This window comes from Ailuropoda melanoleuca, chromosome 12 (assembly GCF_002007445.2).
Source record: "Ailuropoda melanoleuca isolate Jingjing chromosome 12, ASM200744v2, whole genome shotgun sequence".
NCBI classification, from domain to species: Eukaryota; Metazoa; Chordata; class Mammalia; order Carnivora; family Ursidae; genus Ailuropoda; species Ailuropoda melanoleuca.
The window spans coordinates 12866060-12892719 of NC_048229.1; the positions used below are offsets into that span (position 1 = coordinate 12866060).

The following is a 26660-nucleotide window of genomic DNA, read 5'->3' on the forward strand; positions in this document are numbered from 1 at the left end:
TAGCACAGGTCAAGTGCTGGCTGGTTATTGTTTTTTTTTTTTTAAAGATTTATTTATTTATTTTAGAGAGAAAGCAAGTGCATGCAAGTGGGGGAGGGGCAGAGGGAGAGGACCTCAAGCCGACCCGCACTGAGTATGGAGCCCACTGCAGGGCTCAAACCCATGACCCATGAGATCATGAGCTGAGCCGAAACCAAGAGTCAGATGTTTAACCAACTGAGCCACCCAGGCGCCCCAGTTATTACTATTTTAAAGGAGATAGAGAGCATTGGCAGTTATCCAGTTACAGTTTAAAGTGAGCAAGAAAGTCAGAATCTAACCAAAATCAGATGGAACAAAATACTATTTACTAAACAATGATTCTGGGGCCTTAGGGAGATGTTAATGGGCATTTTTTAAAAAGGTGTTCCATGGTCAGATAACTTTGAGAAATGCTCTGTTATCCACCCCCCACCCTGCTTGCACATTGACATAGTAAAGGCTCTGAGAAGTTCTACAGTGAAGAAATTATTTTCACTTTGACATTTCCCCAACTTGTTACCATGGAACCGTTTTATTGAGGAGCTGCAAAGTCTAGTTCGGGGGTTGGCAAACCCCAACCTGTGAACCCAGTGCCTATATTGGTAAAGTTTTATTAGAACATGGCCATGCTCGTGCATTGAAGTATTGTCTGTGGCTCCTTTCAGGCTGCAAAGGCAGAGATGAATAGTAGAAACAGAGTCTGTATGACCCACAAAACCTAAAATATTTGATGTCTGGTGCTTTGAGAAAAAATTAGCTAAATCACTCTGATCAGAAGTTTGAATCGATTTACATTCCGAATTCGTTGTAGTTTGGCCTTTGTAAGAAAGGTATGTCTAAGGGGGAACTCTGTAGTCTACAGCAGGCAGACACGTGGGGAATAGAAGACCCTAAGGGGTGAAATATGGCCAGAGTCTCTGCTGGAAACCAGCAGAAGTGAGTTTGGCTAAATGTCATTATTATGGACTTGACTATTTGAAATTGCCAGGCTAATTTTCAGTTTTACCCTAAGGCAATAAGTGGCTTGCCAGGGTTTTTAGGGTGACATTCATCCCTAGAATTTGTTCTTTCTTTGCTCTGCTTGAAGTTTATAGCTCAGGTGCTCACTCATCCCGGAAGTGCTGAAGCCTGAGATAGCAAACAGTCTGACACTTCCCATGTACTGGCCTATGTCAGGCATCACTAATCTATCATGGCCCTGCTTCACCCAGGTTCATCTCAATACAGCAACCCAGACAGTCCCAACCAATCAATGTCAGAACATGAGAAGAAGCCTAGTCTTTAACTTCAGTTCTTCCTTGTAAAGAAAATGGAACATTCTGGCAGCTGCAGAGCTCTGTGGCCTCTCAGCTGATTGGATGGGGCCCACCCAGATTATTGAGGCATAATCTCGTTTACTTAAAGTCAGCTGATTGTAGACGCTAATCACAATTACACAGTACCTCCAGCAGCAACCCTAAATTAGTGTTCGATTGCGGCATAACTGGATGCTAGAGCCTAAATCAAAGCATGAAACTAACCATTGCAGTCCCCCATCAAACAAGATTCCAATTTGGGGACCGAGACCAACGTTTTATCCTGTCAAGGAAGTATCCATCTAGTCCAATTTATTGAAATTTTTAAAATAAAAGCTGGTCGTTGAACTTGATCAAAAATCACTTGGTTTTCCTCCTTAGCTCTATTACAGTGAGGAACTGCGTTACTTACCAGGTTTCCTCTTAAGCCTTCATTGTTGGAATGAACCCCCGGCCCCCCACTCCTGACGTAGTATCCTCTGATAATGCCTCTGGATTCTGTGTGCCACTATTTTACTTAGGATTTTTGCATCAGCAGCCATTAGAGTCCCTGTCCCTTTGTGGGTGACTTCCCAGAAATCGCTCACATCACTTTTGCTGACATGTCAGTCACACTCACTGTCTGGGGAGCTGGGAGCATCTTCTTAGCTGGGTGCCAAGGGACTGAAACAAAAAGTCAGCCTTCTTATTTTGAAGGAAGAGGAGGAGAATGGACTGGGGGAGGCCCCGTCAGTCTGTGTCCCGGCAGGAGAATCTCCGGTTTGCAGGTGAGATTCAGCAAGGTGTGTTCACTTACCCAGGGTCACAGAGCAAGTCTGTGGCAGAGCTATGACTTGAGGCCAGGTCTTCCAGATGCCAAGGGAGATGCCCCAAGGACCAACAATCAGAATAGAACAAATATCATAATACATAATATTAAGTAACTCGTTTGCCCAGTACTAAGAGCTCCGTAAACATGAACGGATCCTCACAACAACCCACTGAGCTTGATACTCCTCTAATCCCCCATTTGCGGATGAGGAGCCTGAGGCACAGAGAGGGTAAGTGACTTGCCAAGGGTCACACAGCGGGTAAGTGGCAGGGCTGGAATCTGAACTTGGCAGTCTCATTCCAGAACCGCCACTCTTAAGCATCACACAGTCCTCTCTGCTCATCGCTCCCTACCNCTCCCCCCCCCCCCCCCCCCCCCCCGTTCCCCGAACACAAATGGTACAGCTAATATTCTGTGAGGCTGAGAACTGGTAGGACTTGCTCCCCAGCAATCCAGAGACCACACCCCCATCTCCAGCTGCCTCTGGTCCATAATCTCCTCCCTCTGCCACCCCCCACCCCAGCCCCACTCAGTCTCAGGGGCCTGCACCTCATTTTCTGTTGTTCTTGTTTTGCTTTGTTTTTCTCCTTCACTCTGTTCCGTGGGAGACTCTCAAAGGCTACATTCTGCCGCCAGGGGACACAGGAGGGACAGGGCAGACACCTGAGATTTCCCAAACCCCTTGTGTCGGAAGGCGGGGGGCGGGGGGCGTGCAGGGGGGTATTTATTTATTTATCTAGTCCTGTTCTGCTCCACACCCCCCAAGCTGTTGTTCCTCACTGGGGAAGATGAAAAACAGCTTCAGACAATGGAGGACAAGGCTTGCCACATGGCCCCCACAGTTTAATTTCCTTTAATTCATTTTATATTGAACCAAATGATACTGTTTGTTTTTAATGGCAAACACTCAGCACGGAGGAGGGGCGGCCAGGCCTCCTCCTGGGGAAATTAGGAACACAGCTGCAATTTAAACTCTCCTGCCACTCTGCTCCCCCCACCCCCCACCCCTACACTGGGCCTCTGGAAATCACTTTCCAGGTTGAAAGATGATACCTTTCACCAGCTCAGATGGTCACTGTGCAGAGAGCTGGCCTGGCTCTGCCCCAGCTGCAGTCAGCCCCCCTTAGTATGGCTGCCCCATCCCAAGGCCCACCCTTCTCCAGGAAAAAGTGGATACACAGGAATGGGGACCAGGGGCTGTGGTGCCCCTATCCCCACCGGCCCATTGCTGAAAATCCACAGGCACCTGGTCCAAGCTGGGCTCATCTGGTGCCCTGTCCCAGGAACTGAGTAACATAGAAGTTGGGTGCCTTTATTCAGCACTTGGGGCAGTCTGCATCCTACCCAGATCCCCAGGTGATTTGTGTGTATGTGAAAGTTGACAGTCAAGAGGAGAGGTCCTTCCACGTGGACAGTGAGGTGGCCAGGTGGTCCAGTGCTCCTCTGAAGCCTGGAAGAAGCCAGAATCCCTCCAAAGTCCCTCTTTGCTGAGATGGGCCAGAGTCAGCTTTAGCTCCTTGCAGGGACAGAGAACTTGGCTAGATACACCAGTCCCTTTGACAGACGCTGGAGGGATTCACAAGCCTTTGGCCTGCTTGTGACTTTAGTAGGGGTCAATTATGTTGACTAATGCCCAATTTGGACATTCCAGAGACCCCTCCAGTCCCTCAGAGGTTGGATTACACCCCTGCCCTGTTGAAACCAAGGCCCACAAGTTACTGGTTCCAGGTCACATGATTGATCATCTCCTATATTCATTCTACAGATCCGTATTGGATGTCGACCGAGTGCTAGGTGTGGGGGCTATCCAGACCCAGGACTTTCAAGCTCAGCCCTCCCAGGCTGATGGGTCGGCAGGCAGGGAAGCAGTGACTACAGGGCCCTCTTGGAAAATAGTGGAGCCCCCAAACCAGCCCCCGGCAAAGTCTTCTTAGATAGGGTGACCTCAGCACTGAGTTTTAAGAGGGGTGGGAGTTAACCAGGCAAAGCCAAGCCAGAGGGACGTGCCAGGGAGAGGGGACAGCCAGAGCCGTCACAGGGAAGTAGGAAACAGTTTGGCATGTGCATTTTTCCAGGAAACTGTTGAACCTGTCCTCTGCACTGGGGCACTCTAAGCACCAGGAAGGCAGGGAGAACGTCTGCCATTCTCATGCTTAGACCCAGTGACATGTGGGAGGTGTGCAGTGACTCTGAAATGAACAGATGGGGGCATGCAAATGGTTGGTGTGAGCAAGTACGTGGGGCAAGGCCCAAGTTCCAGCCCTGCCTTTCCGAGCAACGTTATGGGTATGCGGCGGCAACCCCTACTCTGGGCTGCTGCGGGGATTAATTAGCTGGCTAAGTGGTGATTATTTTGCTCTTCTCCAGCTAAATGATTAGGGAGGCAGCCAGGCTCCCTGAGGTGGCCTCGGAGGCGTCCACTTCACATCCTCCCTCCAGGTGGGGGCCTGGCATTGTGCCGTGGGCGGCAGGGTATGGGTGGGGCTGTCCTGCCCTTGCTTCCCCCCCAGCTGCTCTTCCTTCCCCGGGGAGAAAGAAGGGGCTTGGAACGGAGGTTTGGCCCTAGGGAGCCCACCGCTTGCATACATTTCTCAACCCTCAGCTTGTCCAAAAACGTCCCAGAGTCCATCAGGAAGCGCTTGAGTTCTGGAGGCAGGCAGAGCCGAATTTGAACCCTGGTCTGCCATTCCCATGTGTAGTGCCTCCAGCCAGTCGCCTGCCTCCTCTGTGCCTCAGTTTCCTCAGCCCTGAGAAAGGAGATCATGCTGCTTACCTCTCAGGACTTTAGGGGAGATTGGAGGTGAGCTAGAAAATAAATTTTATTTTTTTAGAGATTTTATTTATTTATCTGACACAGAGAGAGAGCACATGCAGGGGGAGGGGGAGAGGGAAAAGCAGGCTCCCCACTGAGCAGGGAGCCCGATGTAGGGCTCGATCCCAGGACCCTGGGATCATGACCTGAGCTGAAGGCAGACGCTTAACCACTGAGCCACCCAGGTGCCCCTAGAAAATAAATTTTAAATAAGACACAGGTGGAATGTCCCTTCATCAATTTCTGACATGTAGCAGATACTCAGTGTGTGTGTCTGTTTTTCTTTTTGTATGTTTTCCCTCATTACCCTCCCAGGTCAGGACTCTGCTGGAGGTTGGAGATTGGGGGTGTAAACCAGGCCTGTTGTTCAGAGGCTGAGAACCCACTAAAACTTGGCAGACCTCTGGCTCTTCTCCTCAGGGCCCAGAAGTGCCAAGGTCAGAACAGCCCAGAGAAGGAAGGAAGTGTTACCCTTCCTACTTACCTATTTGCACCCAGCCCTGGACAGGATCTGGGTTTGAATTTGGCTTTGCCGTTGTGTTTGAATTTGACCTTGGCTCCTCGGTGAGCAAAGTCACAGCTTCGAGCTTCTGTAGCCACATTTGTGTACAGGACTAGTAGATAATATTACCCACCTCAAGGAGGAGCCCAGTGAGGAGCACACAAGGACATGTGTTAGGAAGGCTCAGCAGAGAGTTTTCAGCACCTGCTAAGTCTGGGCTGTGAGGATAAGACCTTTCCTGCCTTCAGGGGGCTGACAGAGAGGTAGGGGGAGAGACATACACCAAAGCACAAGGACAGGACAGAGTGAGAAGACCCCTGGAGCCCAGAGACTCATTCCCTGCTGTGTGCACGTTCAGGGTCGCCAGCATATCACACCCCCCTATAAATACCTGCAGAGTGGCCGCAGCAGAGGCACGCAGGGACAGCAAGGCGATGCAGGAGAGGAGGAGCGCGCTTTCTGTTCCCTCGTGCGCTTGGCCTTGACTGGCTTGCTGCAGGCCCCTGGGGCTTGGCATTCCTGAGAGCACCCTTGTCCCTGCACTGGGTAAGGCAGGGGGTCCCTGCAGCCAGGTTTCCATGTCTAGGGCTGTTCCTGTTTTGAAAGGAGAAAACCATCATCCCCAGCCTTCAGCACTCATCCGTAATCTTGCAGCTGCTCAGAGGCAAGGGAGTCTTTCGGACCACCTGCATGGCCCTCGTCTCTTTCTGGCCTGACATCCCATCTGTCGCTTGCCAGTTTTGAAGTCCTCTTGGCCCCTCCTCCCTCAGACCCACTCTTGTTCTGTCATCTCCAAGCCCTTGCGGTGCCTGTCCCCTCTGCTAGGAACACCGTCCTCTTGACCCCAACCCCATCTGGCTGACCTTTAATTGCTCACAGTTGTGTGTTTACGTCTCAGTTCTGGGAAGCCTGGACCTCACCTGGCTCCAGGTGGGCTTGGGGACTCACAGGTCTGCCCCCACAGTCCCTGGGTTACTTCTGTTTTGCGTGTATCATACGATGCTCTGATTGTTTGCTTGTCTCCCCAACCCCCCCCCAAAAAAAACCTCCAAGCCTGGTGAGAGCAGAAGCCAGGTCTCTCGTATGTTTCATTTTATCCCTAGCCTGGTGCGTGGTTCATGGTAGGCACTCAAAACACAGAGGCTGAGCTAAGTCATTAATTGGGAGTGTGGCAAAGGCACATTTTCTCTGAAGCAGGCTGCATGCCCTACCCTCAGTGGAGAGGGTCTACTAGGAGTCAGACAAGCAGCTTCCATCTCAGTTGCTCTACTTATGAGCCATGGGACCTTGGGTGAGGCTCTAAGCCTCAGTTTGGTCATCTGTAAAATAGGGAGAGTGATCGTACCGATACAAAGATGAAATTAGATCATGCCTGTGAATGAAACTTCCAATCACTGTGGCTCAGTTAGTGGTGGCCACAGTTTGTTATTTCATGAAGAAACAACGTAGACAGAGGAGAGGGGCCCTGAAGGGCACGACTCCACCCCTACTCCCCCCTTCATTCCTTAGGAGGAAATGATGATGATGTTGTCATTGCAACACTGCAGAAGCCAATCACAGTGAGCTTACTCCATGGCAAGCACCGTCCTTCTCTCTTTCCATCTGTCCATTCATTCATTCAAATGATTTTGTTTTTTGTTTTTTTGTTTTTTGTTTTTTTGTTTTTTTTGACCACCTACTCTGTGCCCGGTGTTGTACTAGATTCTAGGGACTCAGCAGTGAATGAGACACAATATCTGCTTTCAGGGTCCTTACATAAACAAGATGCTGAGATAAGTAAGCGTATGTGAGGTGGAGAAAAATAAAATGGAACATGGTGGCAGGTGCTGCTCTTTTAAAGAGGGTGGACAGGAAAGGCCTCACTGAGAAGTTGACATTCATGCAAAGACTTGAAAGAAACAGGGAGTGTGCCATGCATACATCTGAAGAAGAGTATTCCAGGCAAGGGAAATAGCATGTGCAAAGGCCCTGGGGTTGAAGCATGATTGGCAAGCTCAAGGAACAGCAAGTCAGTGTGGCCAGAGCAGTGGTGGGGACGGCGGGGGATGCAGAGGGCAAGGGAGAAGCAGACTCCACACTGAGCACAGAGCCCAGCAGGGGTCTCAATCCCAGGACCCTGAGATCATGACCTGAGCTGAAGGCAGATGCTTAACTGACTGAGCCACCCAGGTGCCCCAACAAATTTATTATCTTACAGTTCTGGAGGTTACAAATCCAAAATAGTCTCCTGAGGCTAAAGTCCAAGTGTCATCAGGGCAGTTCCTTTTGGAGGCTCTAGGGAAGAAGCAGTTTCTTTGCCTTTTCTAGCTTATAGAGGCTGCCTGTGTTCCCTGGCTTTGACACCCTTCCTCTACCTTCAAAGCACATCTGTCCAACCTCTGCTTCCTTCATTCTGACCTTCCTGCCTCCCTCTGACAAAGACCTTTGTGATTACATTGTGTCCCCCACAAATAATCCAGAATAATCTCCCCATCTCAAAATCCTTAACTTAATCGCCGTCTGCACAGACACAAAATTCCTTTTGCCTTGCAAGATACCATCACAGGATCCAGGGATTAGAATGTGGACATTTTTGGGGGGCCACTATTAAGCCTATCATCCCCCCAAACACACACTTTGCAGATAAGGAAACTGAGGCCCAGAGAGGTGATGTCACCTTTGGGCAAAGTCACCTCCCAGCATAATGACAGACCTGCAATTGAGGCCCATGTCCATCTAGTTCCAACTCATGGGCTCTAGACCACCAGGAAGGAGGCACCTTCTGCCTGTCTCTGATTGTCTCTCTCCCTTTCATCTGACCCCCAGTGCTTTAGGACGCAGAAGGCTTGGGCAGTTGCAGCCCAGAGCATTTGTGCCTAAGACTGTAGCTGACATGGGGACAGAGAAGCACATCCATCCACCTGGGACGGGGACAGAGGGAAGAGACCGCCTTTCTGCAGCTAACAGGGTCCCAGGCCACTTAAGGCTTAATCATCAACACCTTATAATTGGGCCTCTCTTGGGTCCCAGGGAACAAGGCCCTGTTTGTAAGGAGGCTCCTGGTGTGCATGTTGCTGGGACACGTGGCCTGAGCCCTTCCTGTTCATGGGGCCGAAGCTCTGAAATCAAGGGAACCACAGCCAATGAAATTGGGTGCGTGCCTGCTGCTGTTGAGGGGCAGAGTTTCCTCCCAGTCTGGTGACTCCTGTGGGGCCACAGCCAGGCCCCAAGGACTCTGTCACCTGGCCCCTGGGGCCACAGCACTAGAGATCTACCCCAGCCTTTGGCATGCTTTCTGGCCTCCTCCTTATCCTGGGCATAGAAGCCAGAAGAGCAGAGAGAGGACCTTTGTAGGAAATCGGGGCTGTGAGGGAGAAGATGACCCACATTTTGACTAGCTCTGGTCTTTAATATCGGGTGTCCAGTTATCAGGAGACAGGATGTGATGGTGGATACGGGCATCCACGCTGACATCAGACACACTTGGATTCACATCCCATGTGTGCCACTTACTAGCTCTGTGATCTTAGGCAAAATGATGAACTTCTTTGAAATTGAGCCTCAGTTTCCCCATCTACAAATTGAGGGTGCTAATTTGGCCTCTGGATCATGAGATTGTTATAGTTGGTTTAAAGAGTGGGCAAATTTTCTGCTTGTGGCTTTTAAAAAAAAATAACACATATAAGGTACAAAAAAATAATAACAAATAATCATGTTTTAAAAAATTAGAAAATTAATAGCACCTTAGAAACTCCCTGTGCACATGTCCTGGGTTCCATCCATCTCCCTCCCTCCCTTTGCTCATAATAAACCACAGAGTTTTGCAGTTACCCTTCCCTCATTGTCCTTATGTCTGCTTTTTTTGGTCTCCTTTCTTGCTGAGCTATTATGTATAACTCTACTGCCCTCCATACTTAATTTCCTATGAATTCCTCCTCTATTCTCTCCTCTTACCAAGCAAGGATGTTGCTGGTTGGGAGACCCGAACATCAAGTTTGTCACTACTGTAATAAACTTAGAATTAATAGGCTCCGAGTGAGCACTAGAGGAACTTTCCAGTGAATAAAGGACTTGTACCAAGAACCTGGGATTTCCTAGGAAGAACACAACAAGCCCAAGCTTTATCCTCAAACAAACCTGGGTTTGAAAATCAGCACTGCCTACCAGCTTAAGCCAACAATTCTTTGAATTTGCTTCAAGAATATTAAGTATCTACTGTATGACAGGCACTGTGTAGATATAGGAATGCCATGAATGAAACAGAGTCCCTGCTTTTGTTTGGTTGGAGAGATCAACAAATAAGCACGCAAACATGAAACTTCAAATTGTGATAAGCACCAGGCAGAAAATAAAACAGAATTCATGGGAGACCCATTTAGGGAAATGGGAAAGGCTTTCTCTACACAAACGGTATTGGACTGAAACTTGTACTTCCTTGCCATCCAACTTTGGTTAAAGTAAGTTCAGTTTTGTCATCTGCAGAATGGTGCTGGAAAGTACCCCCTCAACAGCTCTGCCGTTGGTAATAGGCTCTGACTCAATGTCTGGCTCTATACAGGGGCTCTGTGTCATTTGCCTTCCTTCCTGTGAGCCATGGCAATATATGTTGCTGAGGTCTGTTGAGGAACTGTTAGTGAGCAGTAGTGATGGAGAACCCGCTGCTGGCAAGTGAGTTGTGAAGCTTTTTACGGGTCTCATTGGGCCCTCTGCATTTGATGGCCGACCCTGGGGGTGGGAGAGAGGAGAGAAGGTATATTGTCCACTGTCAACAGGAAGTCTTCCTTTTTCTGGAGGAAGCGGTGAAGAGTAATACAAAGGCTGTGCTACTGAATCACATCCCAGCTCTGCAGCCAGTCATGTCACCTCTGTGAGCCTCCTCTTCCCACCTGCAAACTAGTCCTTATAATACTTATTGGGTGGGTTTGTCATGTGGAATAGTGACCTTTAATATAAAGTGTCCAAGTACGTCGTGGGCACCCAGCAAGCGTGGCTATTACCACCGTCCCCACCAGAGCAGGAACTGGGACAAAGGTGCAGAGAAAGGGAGAGGCAAAAGGCTAATTCACACCATCTCGGTTCAAGTCCTTGTTCTGCGCGTTACTAGCTGGGGAAACTTGAGGCAGGTCCTTTAACCCTCTGAGCCTCAGTTCCCGCGTAAGATAGAGCGAAGAGAACTTCCTTTACTGGGCGGCTGTGAAATCATGCGGGCAAGTCGCCTGTCACCGCTCCCGACCACAAGTCCAGGGGAGCTGGTGCGGTCACTCCCTGCTACTACGTGACCTTAGGGGTGGCGAAGGCGCGTGAAAGAATGGGAAAGGCACCTTTGCCCTTCGCAAACAGCGACCTCCTTTGTCCGCAGAGGTCAAAGAGCGGCTCAGGAGTCGGTACCCGCGCGCGGAGCGCAGAGGCTCCGGCCGGGAGCCGGCGGCGCGCACAACGGGGCGTCCAGGGGCGCGGGGCTGTGACCTCATCGGCCGGCGCCGTCCCGCGGGGCCATGAGATCATGAGATGCCGGCGCTCGCCGAGGAGCCGATTTGTTGGGAGCGCGGGGACAGCCGGCCGCCCGCCGCGGTGATCTCATCCGGGCCCGGGGGAGGAGGAGGCAGGCGGCTCGGCCGGCTCGCGCTGCGGGGAGGGGGATTAATGGTTACCGCCGGCCGGTGACGTCACCGGCAGCGCCCGTTGCCGGGTAACGAGCGGCCTCTGGCCCCGCCCCCGACGGCCCCGCCCTCCACCTGCCGCGCGCTCTGCCTCAATCCATTCTGGTTCTCCCGTCTATTTGCTTTTTTCGTTTGCTTTTTTTTTTTTTGTATTGAGGTACAACTTACATACTGTAAAATGATCTAATTATAAGTGTACAGCTCGATGAATTTTTGCATATGCATGTATCTATATGTAAAATATGTATATGTATGTCCATATGTTTCAAGATCTCAGCGCTCTTCAATAGGAATGTGATGCAAGCCACAAAGATAACTTCACATTTCCTAGTAGTCACGTTAAACAAGTAAGAAGGAGCAGGTGATGTTCATTCTAATAATATATTTTATTTATCCCAGTATGTCCAAAGTAGTAGTATTTCAACAGGTAATCAGTACAAAAATTTTGATGAGCTCTTTCACCTTTTTTTGTAAGACTTGGAAAATCTCTGTGTATTTTATACTTTCAATACATCTCAATTCGGATTTAGCCACATTTAAAATGCTCAGTAGCCACATGTGACAAGTGGCTACTGTATTGGGCAGCACAGTTATAAAACATTTCCAGCACCCAGAAGCCTCATTCTTTCCTCCTTCTGGTCAGTACCCCTGCCAAGGGCACCCATTATTGTGCATTATTGTGACGTTCATCGTCCTTCTTCAGCCCCCCCACACACACACACACATCTTGTATCTTTTGTTTCTCTCTCTCCCCACTTCTCATTTTAACTCCATAGGTCTGCATCACAGTGGCTCCGAGCACCAGATGGGAAGTCAGACTGGTTTTGAACCCTGGCTCTACCCCTGTCTAGCATTTGGACAGTCTCCTTTGCCTCTTTGAGCCCGTGTTTCCTCACCTGTTAACTGTGGCTCATGATAACAGGGTCCATCTCCTTGGGTTCTCAGAGTAGAGACCCTTGGGGGCAGCATGCTAAGTGTTCCAAAGAGAAATTTTATCACCCAGCTGTGAGCCAGCCTTAGTTCTCTTTCTTCTGGTTTCTTCTCTCTTCCCTCTTGTAATTCTTCTAGTAACTTAGTCTCCCACAATCTATTCCTTCCTCCCATGCCTCTGCTGAGAAATAGGAATGGATCATACATAACTAGCCACGAGGGGAGCAGTGGATGTGCAATTCCTGGCCCATGGTTAAGTGCTTGATAATAAGGAGATCACTTTCTTCTCCTTTCCCCTCCTTCATGACCTCAATACTTCTTCTTTCCACCACTCCTCGCCACACTGTTCTGAAGTGTTTCCAAGCTGGTCCCCACCCGCAGCCTTCTCAAGCTGGAGAAGACCTAGATTGGGAGCGCCTACCCTTCGGCTGATGGCCCAGCACTTAAGAGGTCGCTGTTCCTCGTTTTGTTCTGAAGGGCTTTGCGGTCCCCGTGCAGCCTGCAATCATAACAGACCTGCCGGCCGGCTTTCCAGGGAAACAAGTCTGTTTTCAGCCCCTTCCGCCTGCCCAGCCTGCCCATTTCGGAGCAGAGAGTGTGACCTGTCCCGGTCGCAATCAGAAGCTAACGAGCAGCCCAGAACGAGCAAAGCAAATATGGGAAAGCCTATGGGAAAGCCGTAGGGGAGGCTGAAGGGACCTTTGCTCTTCCCCGGGGCCCCTGTGGCCCGGGAGGCTGAACGAAAGTCCTGCTTATTTCCCCCCACGGGAAAGGAGGGGCTTCGCAAGGAAGATTCTGTGTGGCCCTGTGCTGGCTTTAGTTCGGGGAAGCTTTACGGCCTCCTTTTCCTGACAGACCCTTTCTATTGGGGGGAGCCGCCTCGCCCTTTCACTGCAGTTCTGATGAGGCTGTCAGTCACGGCGCTCCGCCCACCCTGGCCATGTGATCAGGCCCGACCAATCATAGAACCCTATGACCTCGGTTGGCCTCTGAGCTCGGTTGGGCTTGCTGTTCGTTTGGTGAATGGGTCTAGGGAGAAACAGGTCTCTCTTCATGTTGGAGTTGAAGCTTTTAAGACTGTTGGCGTGGGGCTGGCAGTGGTCATCTTTCCCACCAGATATAGGTGAGTCCAGCACTTTCTACCCGCATCACCTGGGGCTGGTTAGCTATGCCTTCTGTGCCTCAGTACCCTCATCTGTAAAGCGGAAGCATTAATAGCATCTTCCTCAAAGTGGTGTGCGTGGCGTGGTGCCTAGCACGTAGTAAGAGCTAAGAAATAGCAATAATTATAATCATCATCATCGTGATTACCACCTGGAGAGGGCCTGGCCTTGGCAGGAGTGAATGAAGCTTACAGGCAAGAGCAGCAGAGACAGCTTGACCCGGGAGAGGGGAAAGAGGAGATATGGAAAGAACTGTAGAAATAGAGAGCTTTGGCCACATTGTTTGCACTCCTGGACCCACCTGTACTGGATCAGAGCCACCCCTGCCTTCGCAGTTTCGTGACCCAGTACGTCACGATCTTTCTATAACCTACTTCAAGTAGGCTTTCTGTCTCTTACAGCCAAAAGTTACGCTACAATACAGATTCTTATACCAGTAGTTCTGGTAATAGCGCTTAGAAGTCCAGAGTGTCAGAGCTGGGTCACCACCACCATCACACAAAACAACATCGAGGCCCAGAGAGGGAGAACAACTTGCCCAAAGCCACACAGCTAAAAAGGATGCACCCCGGCCACCTGACTTCAAACTTGGCACTTTTCCCACCATTTCACAGTATACATGGTTAACATATGAAAATCTTTTCTTTTCCATCTTGCCTTCCTCGCCCACTGCCATCCTGTTTAATGAGGCTTAATTCATTTTGTCCGGAAGGTGTTTTATACTTGCCAGACTACTAGCAGGGGCGCGGTACTCCCATGCTCCATGCACTGGACTCATGTTTTCCTTGCATTCGCTCATTTATCCTCCCAACCACCCTAGGAGGTAGGCATTACCTTTAGCCCCATTGGACCAATGAGAAAACTGAAGCATAAAGGGATGATGTGACTTACCCTCGGTCAGTCGATCAGAGACAGTTCGAATTCAAATCCTGGTCATCCGACTCTAGCATCTGTGCTCTTCACCACTGTACCCCTCAGACTCCAGGGCCATACCAGCTTAGGAGAGGCAGAACTGGGACTTGCACCCAATGTCACAGTCCTTCTTTCCTTCCTGCTTTACTGCGTGTCTTTCCCACATGTGCTCCAACAGACTCACCGGACAACCCCTTTCCTCCCCCTCCTTATACGCAGACCCTCAGTTCAGCATTAGGGCTCTCTATGAGCCACCCCTGTAAAAAAACCTAGCTGTCTGAACGACGATCGTTTACCCCACCCATTCACTCGTTCACTCATTCATTCATTCATTCATTCAACAAACATTTGATCACTAATAGATGCCACACACTCGGTATTAGTTAGAATTGGAATAAGCAAATGACAGCAAAGAACCCAAAATATTAGTGGCCTAAATGTAAAAAGAGTGTATTTCTTTCTCATGCAAAACCCAAAGGGGTTTTGTGACACCTAGTAATGTGACTCCTTCCAGCTCCCTACTTCACTAATCCTAGGGTGTGGGACTTCTTGTGGTCCAAAATGGCAACAGGAACACCAGCCATCACATCCAAGTTCCGGACAAAAGGATGGAGGAAAGGGGGAAGAATAAGGTGAAAAGTTCTCTGAAGTTGTCACATGACGCTATCCTATATTTTAGTGACCAAAGTGGCATCTAGATGCAAGGGAAGCTGGGAGATATAGTCTTTGTTCAAGATAGTTATGGATCCAGTTTCAAAGCTGAGGACTCTAGGACTAAGGAAGTAGGTGAGAAAAAATAGGGTGACAGCCAGCAACTAGGGACCCACCCTGACTAGGCATAGGGGAAAGATGGTGAACAGGATATGATTCTCTGTACTCAGGAAGCTCACAGCCTAGTCCAAGAAACACATAATAGTTACTGAGCACTTCCACTGTGCCAGGTGCTTCTCAGAGGTTCTCAAATATTTTAGGTTCACGTCCTCTTCACACTTTTCAAAAGTATTGAGGACCAAGGAGCTTCTCTTTACATGAGTTATTGCTATCCACATTCACTGTCATAGAAATTAAAACTGCAACCTTTTGGGAGAACCTGGGTGACTCAGTGAGAGGAGCATGCGACTCTTGGTCGCAGGTTCACGAGTTCAAGCCTCATGTTGGGTGTAGAAATTACTTGAATAAATAAAACTTTTTAAAAAACTGTGACCTCTCTATAATACTAGTTAATTAAAAATAATAATCAACCAATTATACATTAACATTAATAGCATATCTTAATGAAACATAATTGTATTTTTTTAATTACTGAGAAGGGAGGCATTTTCTTTATTTTTTTTATAGATTTCTTTAACACCTGGCTGAAGAGAAGATCCCTGCATTTTCTCATTTGTTGCAAATCACATGTCAGGAGCCGTAGGAAAAACTCCATTGTACACTTGGTAAAGAGCAAAGGTGTCAAATAATGTATTAGTATTATGATGAAAATAGTTTCAACTTCACAGACCCCCTGGAAGTGTCCTGGGGATTCCCTCAGGGTCCCAGACCACACTCTGAGAAACACTGATTTACTTGGTTGCTCATGGGAATTCTAGACAGTAGGCACAATCGGGGTCACAAGGTGTCCCCCAAAGCAGAATAGATTTTGGGGAGGCGATCCATGGAAGCTCAGGGAAGGAGTGGCAAGGAAAGATGGAGAAGGAAAAGCCCAGCTTGTGCAGAAGTGAGTGGGAGGCTTATGCCTATGCAAGGTGGCCATATGGCTCCAGTGTAGATGGGGCCACATGGAGAAGGCTGGGTAAGCTGTATAGACTTTGTCTTCAGGGCAGTAGGGAGCCATGGAGGGTTATAAGCGGGGCTCCTCAATAATCAGGTTTGTGTTCTCCAAGGAACATCCTAGGAGGAGGCACAGATGTCCTTCTCCTCATCACAGTGTGACTGGCTTTCTGGCACAGTCCTGAAGTGCTGACCAGCCCTCAACCAGCCTTAAGAAGTGCTGGCGGACATTGCCTGCCAGCCACACACCAGACTTACCCAGGAAACTTGGCCAGTGGGACAGCCAGCACCCACCCAGAGCGGCTGACATCCCTCATTAGCTCTTTACTCCAAAATGAGCTTCCTTTAGCTGGTGGGCAGTCCCAAGAATAATAATAGCCAACATTTTAATATGGGGACCCGTCACACCTTGTTTTAAGTTCTTTCCGTGTGTGACTTATTTTTCTGACTGGGAAGGATTTATAAACTGGCCTCTGAAGCCAGCCTGTCTGGGCTCAAATTTTCTCTCTGCCACCTACCAGCTGTGTGACCTTGAGCAAGTGACCTAACGTCTCTGTGCTCCCAAGTTACTCTTCTATAAAACAGGGGTAATGATCAAGCTGCTGTCTCCTAGGTTGTTGTGAGGACGAAATGAATTAACACAAAGTGCTTAGAACAGCACCTGGCAAGTAAAAAGCCCTTAACGTACGTATTTGTTATTATTAACATCACAACTGTTGGAGGGGTATTATTACTACCTCCAGTTTATAGATGAGGACACCGAGGCCCACTTCTTCCTCCAGCGGAGGTGTATTGAACATCCTGCTTGATGCCAAGCTCTGTTCTAGCTTCTGCAGATGGAAACAGTAGTACCAGAAACACACAGATCCTGTATTTCAGGGGCTTACATTCTCATAACAAAGAAATATAGACTCTGTCAGAGAGTGAGTGCAATAAAAAAAAAAAAAAAATGAAAGCAGAATACAGGGATGCCTGGGTGGCTCAGGTCATGATCCCGGAGTTCCAGGATCAAATCCCGGATCGGGCTTCACACTCAGTGGGGAGTCTGCTTCTCCCTCTCACTCTCCCCCCCGTCTCGTGCTCTCTTTCTCTCTCTCTAATAAATAAAATCTTTTAAAAAAGAAAAGAAAAGCAAGCAGAATTCAGAGGGTGGAGAGTGGCAAGGAGAGGTGGGGAGGGAGCACAGGGGTATTGTTTTATGTACATGGTTCTGTGATCCGTCTCGATGAGGTGACATTAGTGCCAAGATGCGAGGGAAGTGAGAGAGCCAAGTTGGCAGATCTCAGGAAGGAAGGAGCTCCGGGGAGAGAGAAGAGGAAGTGCAAAGGCCCTAAGGTAGGACTGCACTTGGCGTGGTTTTGGTTTTGTTTTTTGAGAAACAGGCCCCATCACACGTGTGGGCAGGGGGCAGATCTTACAGGATCTGGAAGACATGGCAAGGGTTTCAAATGTCACTCCGAGTGAAACAGATTTTCACAGGTACAAGCTCAGGGTTGATTTGATCTGCCTTATATTTCGAAAAGCTCATTTTAGATACCGTGTGAAGAAGAAACCATAGAAGGACGAGGACAGAAGGACAAGCAGAAGCAAAAAGCTGTTCCTGATAGGATTCGTAGGTGGGTTGAATGTTGGTTATCAGAGAGAGGATAATCAGGGTGACCTCAGGGGTTTGAGCACATGGAGAGGAAGTACCTTGCCAGAGGTATATAGCTAGACAGTGGCGGGGGCGCCTGGGTGGCTCAGTGAGGGAGCGTCTGCCTTTGGCTCAGGTCATGATCCCAGGGTCCTGGGATCGGGTCCCATGTTGGGATCCCTGCTCAGAGGGAAGTCTGCTTCTCCCTCTCCCCCTCCCCCCTGCTCTCCACCATGCTGCTCTCTCTCTAATAAATAAATAAAATCTTTTAAAAAAGAGAAGAAAAGAAAGTGGCAGTGCTGGGATTTGAACAGTCAATAGAACAGAAGCCCTGCACCCTAATCCCAGGCCGGCTGCTTGACCGCTGTGTCGGTGTGCTCAGCCTGCTCTAATAAGGTACCACAGACATTTCTTTCTCACAGCTCTGAAGGCTGGAAGGCCAAAATCAAGGCTGATTTGGCTCCTGGTGAGAACCCTTCTCCTGGCTTGCTGATGCTCATCTTCTTGCCGTGTCCCCACATGGGGGAGAGAGAGGGAGAGAGAGAGGGCACAAGCACGCAAGCTCCATGTCTCTTCTCATAGGGGCACCAATCCCAGTCCTGAGGGCTCCAGCCTCATAAGCTAATCACCTCCCAAAGGCCCCACCTCCTCATACCATCCCACAGGATGGTAGAAGTTCCTTCTACACAGGAACTTTGTGGGGATTTGGTTCCATCCATAGCACCCGCTAAGTACCCTTAGGTGAATGCTTTCAGGTTTTTCGCTTGTGTTTTGTTTTGTATTGTTTGGCTCAAAACAACTACCACGATATTATCGCTTAGGATTCCATGGGTCAGGAGTTCTGTCGAGGCACACCAGGGACAGCTGGTCTCCAGCTGATTGCCAACCCCTGATCTAGACCCGCTAGTGGGCAAGTAGGAAGCTTGGGGCCTGGACCAGGGAACTCACCCACGTGGTGTCTGCTGGGGCCAGACCCCCGCGATGGCACATTCATGCACCATCCTGCTGCAATGATCTGCCCAGGCTTCTGTATCCCAGACCCGAGTTCTAACTGTGGGCTGGGTTCCTTGCTTCTTTCTCCTACCTGTAGTCTCAGAGCCTCTCCTTCTTGGAAATATTTTATTTGATTATTTCAGAGAGAGAGAGAAAAGAGAGAGCACACAAGCACGAGCAGGGGGAGGCAGAGGGACACAAGGAGAAGTAGACTCCCTGCTGAGCAGGGAGCCTGATGTGGGGCTTGATCCCAGGACCCCAAGATCAGGACCTAAGCCAAAGGCAGACGCTTAACCGACTGAGCCACCCAGGTGCCCCAGAGCCTGTCCTTCTTTATGGGACCTCTTCACATGGTCTTTCCTTGTAGTTGGGCTTCTCACAACCTGTGGCTGGAACCGGAAGGGCAAGCAAAAAGGAAGCTGTGGAGGCTGCCACGTATCACAGGGCCTGGGCCGGGAAGTCCCAGATGACACTTCAGTGTTGTCCCAGTGTCCCTTAGTTCTCTGGAACCTGACGTTTCTCATCTCCAGAAGAAGTTGGCATTAATATTGCCCATCTCCTCAGATGATCGGGAGATTGCTTACTAGCTCCTGTCACATACGGAGGCCTCCCTGGGTACCTGGGTCTTAGGTTCATTTGCTCATTTGATCCTCACACAATCCCCTCGGTGTGTTGCAGGCAGGTTGCCCTGGCTTGTGAGAGCCAATGGTTAAGTTTTCAAGGAACTTGCAAGCAGGTGTTAAACCCTTGGCAGCTTGAAATGGGCCTTGTGGGAGTATTTACAATACAAAAATTGACAAACACACAAATCGGGGCCTTATTTGGTTGTTTTCCAGAGACCTGGTTTGCCAGCACACCACTGTGTGTGTGTGTGTGTGTGTGTGTGTGTGTGTGTATTCAACCCCATATACAGATGAAGAAACTGAGGCTCAGAGCCATTAAATTATTGCCTAAAATCAACCAATTTAGTAGGTACAGATCTGACCTTGGAGTCCCAAATCCTATTCCCTTACCTGCTGTGCTGCACTTTTGTAGATGAGAAAGTATGCGCGGAGGAGATTCATAAACAGGCAAAGCTGTATAAATATTATGAATTGTGATGCAGAAAAAGACCTTTCATCCCTGTCTACCCATTCTTTATGTATTACGCTGCTAACAACTATCCGATTATGTCTCCCCTCCCTCCTCACCCCCAGAGTTCTACAAATCCTCTTTCCCACATAGGTGCATTCTCAAAAATTCTGCTCCTCTGTTCATTTCTTCCGCTTCTCAGCAGCCCGCTCTCTTGCATTCACCACCCCCTCCCAGAGTCAGCCCTCTGTTGTTTCCTTGTTTCCCATTTCACTTTGTGTGTCCCCGTCCCCCCTACCCCCATCCTAGCAGTATGGAAGTCAGCATGAAATCCGCCTTCCCGTCTCTGCTGCTCCGCCCCCTTTATCAGAATCCCGGCAGAGAACTCTGCGTGCCCCAGTCCGTTCCCCTTCAAGGGTGGCAGGTGGGGGGGGGGCAGACGGCTCACAATCTGATCGCTTTTCCTTGCTCCCTGACACCCCAGAGAAACCACACATTCCATTTGGTGGTCGTCAGAAATAACATGCTTAAGAAACCTGGAATTACAAAGCTGCTTAATTAGAGAGTGATGGTTTCACTGGGATATGCCCAGTTTTCCCTGGGGGTTGTATCTCCTTCTCCAAGTGGTCCGCCCCCCCAGCAGCTAATTGCTACCTTTAGCACGGTGCTGTGCAGACACTCACTGCCTTTATTTCATTGTCTGTGACATCGGTGCTTGCTTCTAAAGAGAAGTCCCCTCTTCCACCTCTCCTTCTCCATCAGCGAACTCAGAGAAGCTGACGTGAGGAATGAGGGTGGAATCTCTAGCCTCAGAAAGGTCCCCAGTCACGAGACGAGCATCTCTTCTCGACCGGGAGCCAAATCGTCTTTGTGCTTACGGGGCTTACCATCCGGCGGGAGGGACGGACACTGAGATAATTTTGTGGCTATTGTGAGAAGTGCTCTGAAGGAGTGATTTAGTGGGTATGTATGACACAGGAGCCCTGGATGTGGCTAAGGACTTGGGGAAGTCTTTTCAGAGCACCTGACAGTTAGCTGACACCTGGACGACGAACAGGTGTTAGCTCGCTCTCCAGAGAGCAGGGGAAGTGAAGTAACTGAAGGAAGGGCCAAGAAGCTGCCTCCTGAGCCTGCTCTGAAATTCTAGGGATGTCTGGAGTCCCCACCATGGTTTGACTTCTCCAGGTTCTGACGTTTTAGACCAGGGTTGGCAAGCCACAGGCCGCAAATCAAATATACCCTGATACCTGTTTTTGTAAACAAAGTTTTTTGGGAACTTTAGCCATGCCTGTGTTTACCTGTTATCTATACCTGATTTTGTGCTACAAAAACAAAGGGGAATAGTTGTGACAGAGACCTTATGACCCGTAAAGCCAAAGTATTCAGGATTTAGCCCTTTGCGGAAAAACATTGCCAACCCCTGATCTAGACCCGCTAGTGGGCAAGTAGGAAGCTTGGGGCCTGGACCAGGGAACTCACCCACAGCTAATGGAACCTGAGAATTGGGGATCCAAAGACAGTGACCAAGGCTGAATAAAGGCAGTAGTAAGAAGGGGGAGTGGGGGTGACGGGATCTGAGCCCAGGCTGTCTGGCTCTTGAGGCTGCACTCCTAACCACCAAGCCAGGCTGGTTGGGCAAGATTTGCCCAAGAAACAGGGCACCTGTTTGGCTCGGTTGGTTATGCATTTGCCTTGGGCTCAGGTCATGATCTCAGGGTCCTGGAATCGAGCCCTGCGTCGGGCTCCCTGCTTAGCAAGTCTACTTCTCCCTCTCCATCCACCGTGCCCCCTGCTTGTGCTCTTTCGCTTGCTCTCTCTGTCAAATAAATAAAATCTTTAAATTAAAAAAAAAAAAAGATTTGCCTGAGAGGGTACAGCAGGGTCTGTCCCCAGAGTCAGCCAGAAGCCAGCCTGTAAGGGTTTCCAGAGACACAGGGAAATAGGACCTTTCATGAGGTGAAAGGCCTCGTGTCCTCACCCACCACGAGGCCAGGCAGACAGAGTAGGAGGCTGCCCACCAAAATGGCACGGGGCCACTGTCTATCCTTTCGGTCACTTCTGAGCTTCTAGAACACCTGTTCCTCCTCATCCTCCCCACGTTTCCTTCATCATTCTGCTTCTTATCCACTAAAACAGTGCTTCTCAAACTTGAATGTGCACCCCAGATCACCTGGGAAACTGGTTAAAGTATAGATTCTGTTTCAGCAGGTCTGGGGTGAGATCTGAGATTCAACATTTCTAACAAGCTCCTCGACAGTGCTGAGTTGGATGGACCAGGACCACACTTTGAGTAGCAAGCCTTTCAAGATCAGCTTGGATGATACCTTCTCTTAGGTCTTAGAAGATTTACCTAATTGCTTCTCTGCTCCCACTCCCACCCCATACCTCAACTCAGGGCCCCCTCGTGCTCAGCTCTAGCCAAGTTGTACCACACTATGTTATAATAATTTGTCTAGCATCTATCTTACTCATTAGGTAGTGAGCTCCCTGAGGACAGGGACGAGGTCTCAGTCACCTTAGTATCTCCAGAGCCTCGTGCTGTGTCTGTCCAATAATGGAAGGTGGGGGGAGGAACATGAATGGATGGGAGATAAAGTAGGAGGGAGGGAAGGAAGAAAGGAAGGAAGGATGAATACATCAATGGATGCATGGATGGGAGAGAAGAAGGAGAGGAAGAAAGGAAAGGAGCGTTCTCTGGAGGTTCACTGAATTCAAGAAGGAGCGACAAAAGCAAGTTAGGTTGGATGTTGGGAGAGACTGGACGGCTGGCCCAGAATGAGCTGGAACATGCAAGAGTTGAGTGACCCTGGGTGAGAGCAGTTGAAAGCATGGGGCAGCTGAGGCTGAGGTGGTGCCGGAAAACAAAGCTCACAATATGGGTATTCAACAGAGCCTGGGGCCTGCTGTCAGGACATGGGCAGAGCTTGAGCAGCCCTAGCCATCCGCTGAGCTGCTGTATCATCGTTTCTGCTTGTAAAACAAGCATGGCGGCCATCCTCCACATCTCTACTCCCCAGTCACCTCCACCTTCCCACAGGCTGCAGAGGGAACCAGCATTCCCCTCTGGGGGTATGTCCAGGGCTCAGGGACTGGTGGGAGTCTGAAGGGGGATCGAGGGCCCTCACAACAAGGATGCAGCCAAAGGGTCACAAAGGTCAGGCATTGGGGTGAGTAGACAACTGGATGCCCCTTCTTGGTCCTTAACAGATGTGGGCACATCTGCTCCAAGGGTCCCCCCTCCTAGGCCCATCAAGATGGAATACAGTAGGGTAGATAGAAAGTCTCTGTCCTCCTCCCAGACATAATCCATTTGATGGATAGGCAACATGTTTTTATAACCTTTTTTCCCCTCTAATGTAAACCTATCATATATGCTCAGTACAAAAAGAAAAAAGAAAAAAAATGGAAAAGGCAGGAAAACACAAAGAAAATAAGTGTTTCTGCATTTATGGGGCACATTTCCCCTCAAAACTATTATGTGACTATTTATTTGAGTCAATAGATATCCTTCGCCAGGATAATTTCTTACCTTTCCATTTTGAAATTTTAGACTTAAAGTTGCAAAAATAGTACAGAATCTCGCCACATATCCTTCCCCCAGCTCCCCCTAATGTTATCATCTAGTATGACCACAGTACAATTAGCAAAGCCGGAAAATTAACATTGTTGCCATTGCTATTAACGAAATTACAGACTTTACCAGACTTTGCCAGTTGTCCCACTAACGTCTCTTTCATAGTCCAGGGATTATCGAATCCAAGATCCCACATTGCATTCATCTGTCATATCTGCTTATTCGTCTCCGACCTGACAGTTCCTTGATCTTGTCTTTGTCTTTTGTGACCTTGACCCTTTTGACGAGTGCTGGACATTTCTTTTGCAGAATGACCCTTCATTTGGATGTCTCTTATTCGTTCATGACTCAATTCAGGTTTTATAAATTGTGACCAGAATAACCACAGAAGTGACACTATGTTCTTCTCAAGGCATCACATCAGGGGGTCCAGGCTGTCCATATAACTTGCTGCTGGGGGTGTAAGTCTTGATCACATGGTTCACGTGGTATGTGCTGGGTTTCTTCACAGTCAGGTTTTTCAGGATAATGTTCGAATGGCTGTATGGCTTTCCATTATAGATCTCCACCATAACCAGACCATCTTGTTGTACATTTATTTACTTGTGTCTGTTTGTACTGTTACAAAGAAGGCTGCTGTGACCATTCTTACACATCTCAGCACACCTCCCGGATTGTTAGGATAAATTCCTAAAAATAGAATTGTTGGAGCAAATGCTATTCACATTTTTTAAGGCTATGTGTGCCTGAGGCAGGGATGGCTGCTTCTTTCTGTTCGTTTGTTTCTTTGTTTGTTTTAATCAACGTTACTGAGGTGTAATTTAAATACAAAAGGTGTGCAGATTTGAAGCATGTATTTCAATGAGTTTTGGCAAATGTATATACTTTTGTAACCACCATCCTAATCACGTTATAAAATATCTCTATCACTCCCCAAAAGTCCTTGATGCCCCTTATAGTCAGTCCTCCTCCTCACCCCAGGCAACCACTGATCTCGTTTCTCTCACTAGTGTTAACCTATTCCAGGATTTCATATAAACGAGAATTGTACAATGTATATTCTCTTATAACTGTCTCCTTCGACTGGACATAATGCATGAGATCCATCCGTGTTGTTGTCTAGATCAGTCTTCTGTTCATTTTTATTGCTGAGTGGTATTCTGTTGTATAAATATACCACAATTCGTTTATCCATTCTTCCACTGAGGGATGTTTGTGCTGTTTCCAGTTTGGAGGGATTATGAATAGAATTGCTATATGATCATTCACATATAAGCACACGTATATTTTCCTTTCTCTCGGGTCCATATCTAGAAGTGGAGATGCTGGGTCATAAGAAGGTGTATGTTTAACTTTATTAGACACAACAGGGTGGGGTTATTTTCATCTTATTTTATAGCTCAGGCCACAGAAAGTGGGAGGGACTTGTCCCAGGGCAAAGGGAGGAAGGGAAATAGAATTGTGGAGGACTGCTCCGTGCCAGGCATAGTGCTGGATGCTCTCCATGAATCTTCAGAGCAACCCGTAAGATAGGAGTTGTGGTTCCCATTCTGTAGGTGAGGAAGCTGGGGCTCGTGAACTTGCAGCAACACAAGCCTCGAACCCAGCCCCGTCTGAATCCCAAATGCATCTCCTTTGCCCAGATGCCCTCCTGCCTCCTTGCAGACAGTAGGTGGTGGAGCTGGGAAGGAGATCGCATCTCCCCCTCCACCTCTAGGCCTGCCTTTACTTGCGTCCTGTTGTCCATCCAGCCCAGGCCCCAGAGGCCAGGCTCCCGTGATGCCTGGGTCAGCCCTCGAGACCAGGGCAATCTGTGTGTGGGGCCAGGGACGGTGCCCCCAAAGCCACAGCAGGCACCAGGGAGGGACCCACACTCCAACCCTCCGACAGAAGTGTCCAGTTTCTCCCTCCCTGAAATGCGATCCTCAGAGCTTTGCTCCTTGGGGCTGGTGGGCAGTGGGTGAGGGCGGCGGGCAGGGGCCACGTCTCCCCGGCCATATCGCAAACCCATTAGGAGCAGGTCTGAGTGCTTTCCAAAGCTGATTAATGGCCTGCCTGTGACCTGGAGCGTCATTACTGCCCAGGCTGGGGGACCCCCAGCTGAGTCCTTTGGGTCTTTTACAGCTAATAATAATTGATGTTTTCTGTGTGGTTGCAGGGAAAGTTCTATCTGGTCATTGAGGAGTTGAGCCAGCTGTTCCGATCGCTTGTCCCCATCCAGCTGTGGTATAAATACATCATGGGGGATGACTCCTCCAACAGCTACTTCCTAGGAGGGGTCCTGATTGTTCTCTACAGCCTCTGCAAGGTAAGGTGGGCAGGGGGGCCAGAGGGCTGGCCTGAGGAAGGTTCATGCATTTGCTGCGCCTCGGGGGCAAGTGGGGAGCTTGGAATCTTTTTTTTTTTTTAATGGTGGTAAAATGCACACAACACAAAATGAACCACTAACCATCTTATGGTGTGCAGTTCAGTGGTGTTGAGCTGGTTCACAGGGCTGTACCACCCCCACCTCTAGTTCCAAGACATTTTCATCACCCCAAGAAGAAACCCTGTACCCATTAAGCCGTCTGCCCCCATTCCTGCTCACTACACTCCCCCAGCCACTGGCAACCACCAGTCTGCTCTCTGTCTCCATGGACTTGCCTATTGTGGACATTTTGCATAAATGGAATCCTCCACTATGTGGTCTTCTGTGGCTGACTTCTTTCACTTAGCATCACGTTTCCAAAGTTCATCCACATGGTGGCATGTAGCAATACTTCATTCCTTTTTGCGGTGAAATCCACCCTAATTTCTTGCCCATAAAGCTCACCAGATGCTCTCCCTTCACCTTTTTCCATTATTACTCCCGTATTTATGGGCAAGGAGATGGGGGCTAGAGAGAAGCAACTCGCCCAGCATCACTCAGCTAAAGACATAACAGAATGAGTGTCAAACCTGGGCAGCCTGCTTCTAAAGCCCGGAGCTCTTACTCGTAAACGACACTGCCCCCCCCCCCCCAGATTTGTTTCCCTTCCTCCTAAATTACATATCCTCAGGTCTGCAAGTCAGGATGCAGTACTTCTCTTTCGAGCATGGGTACAAATTGGGTTTATCCACCCTAACCATAAACACATCCTCCTCTTTCTTCTCCCTTCTCTGTTTCTGGCTCTAGAGAATGCTGGGGGAATGTGTGCTTCCCTTCCCTTCCCTTCCCTTCCTCCCAGCAGGACTAGCCGGGCAGCCCATGTCCCGTCAGCCACTGGGGCTTCTCTTGCCTGCTGATTCTGATCGACTGGTAGTGCCTGACTGGAGGGCTGGCTGGGCTCAGAAGCAGAGTGCTGTGATCGGTTAGCAGTGCCTGTGCTGGGCTTGGCAGGGGGAAGAGGCAGGATGTGTGTCATGTATTGGCTCTCCTGGCCCAGGTGGCAAGGGAGACTATTGACATAAGGCAGCAAGCCAGATGCCAAGCAAAAGTGATGGGAATGAGGAGTTCCAAAGGGGCTAGTGTGTCCTGAAAATGTTCATCATCAAAGACAAAGGGTCAGTGGGGGT

General features: G+C 49.2%; 1 protein-coding gene across 11 annotated transcripts in view; it reads left to right on the forward strand.

The window, feature by feature from the left end:
* The window catches only part of RNFT2 (ring finger protein, transmembrane 2), a 73634-nt gene that overhangs the window by 28696 nt on the left and 18278 nt on the right, over positions 1-26660 (forward strand). For all 11 annotated transcript variants that reach the window (XM_034638511.1, XM_034638510.1, XM_034638512.1 and 8 more), the window contains one exon: positions 25285-25434. In XM_034638511.1, the coding sequence (XP_034494402.1) occupies positions 25285-25434 (150 nt within the window). The remainder of the gene's footprint in view (positions 1-25284; positions 25435-26660) is intronic.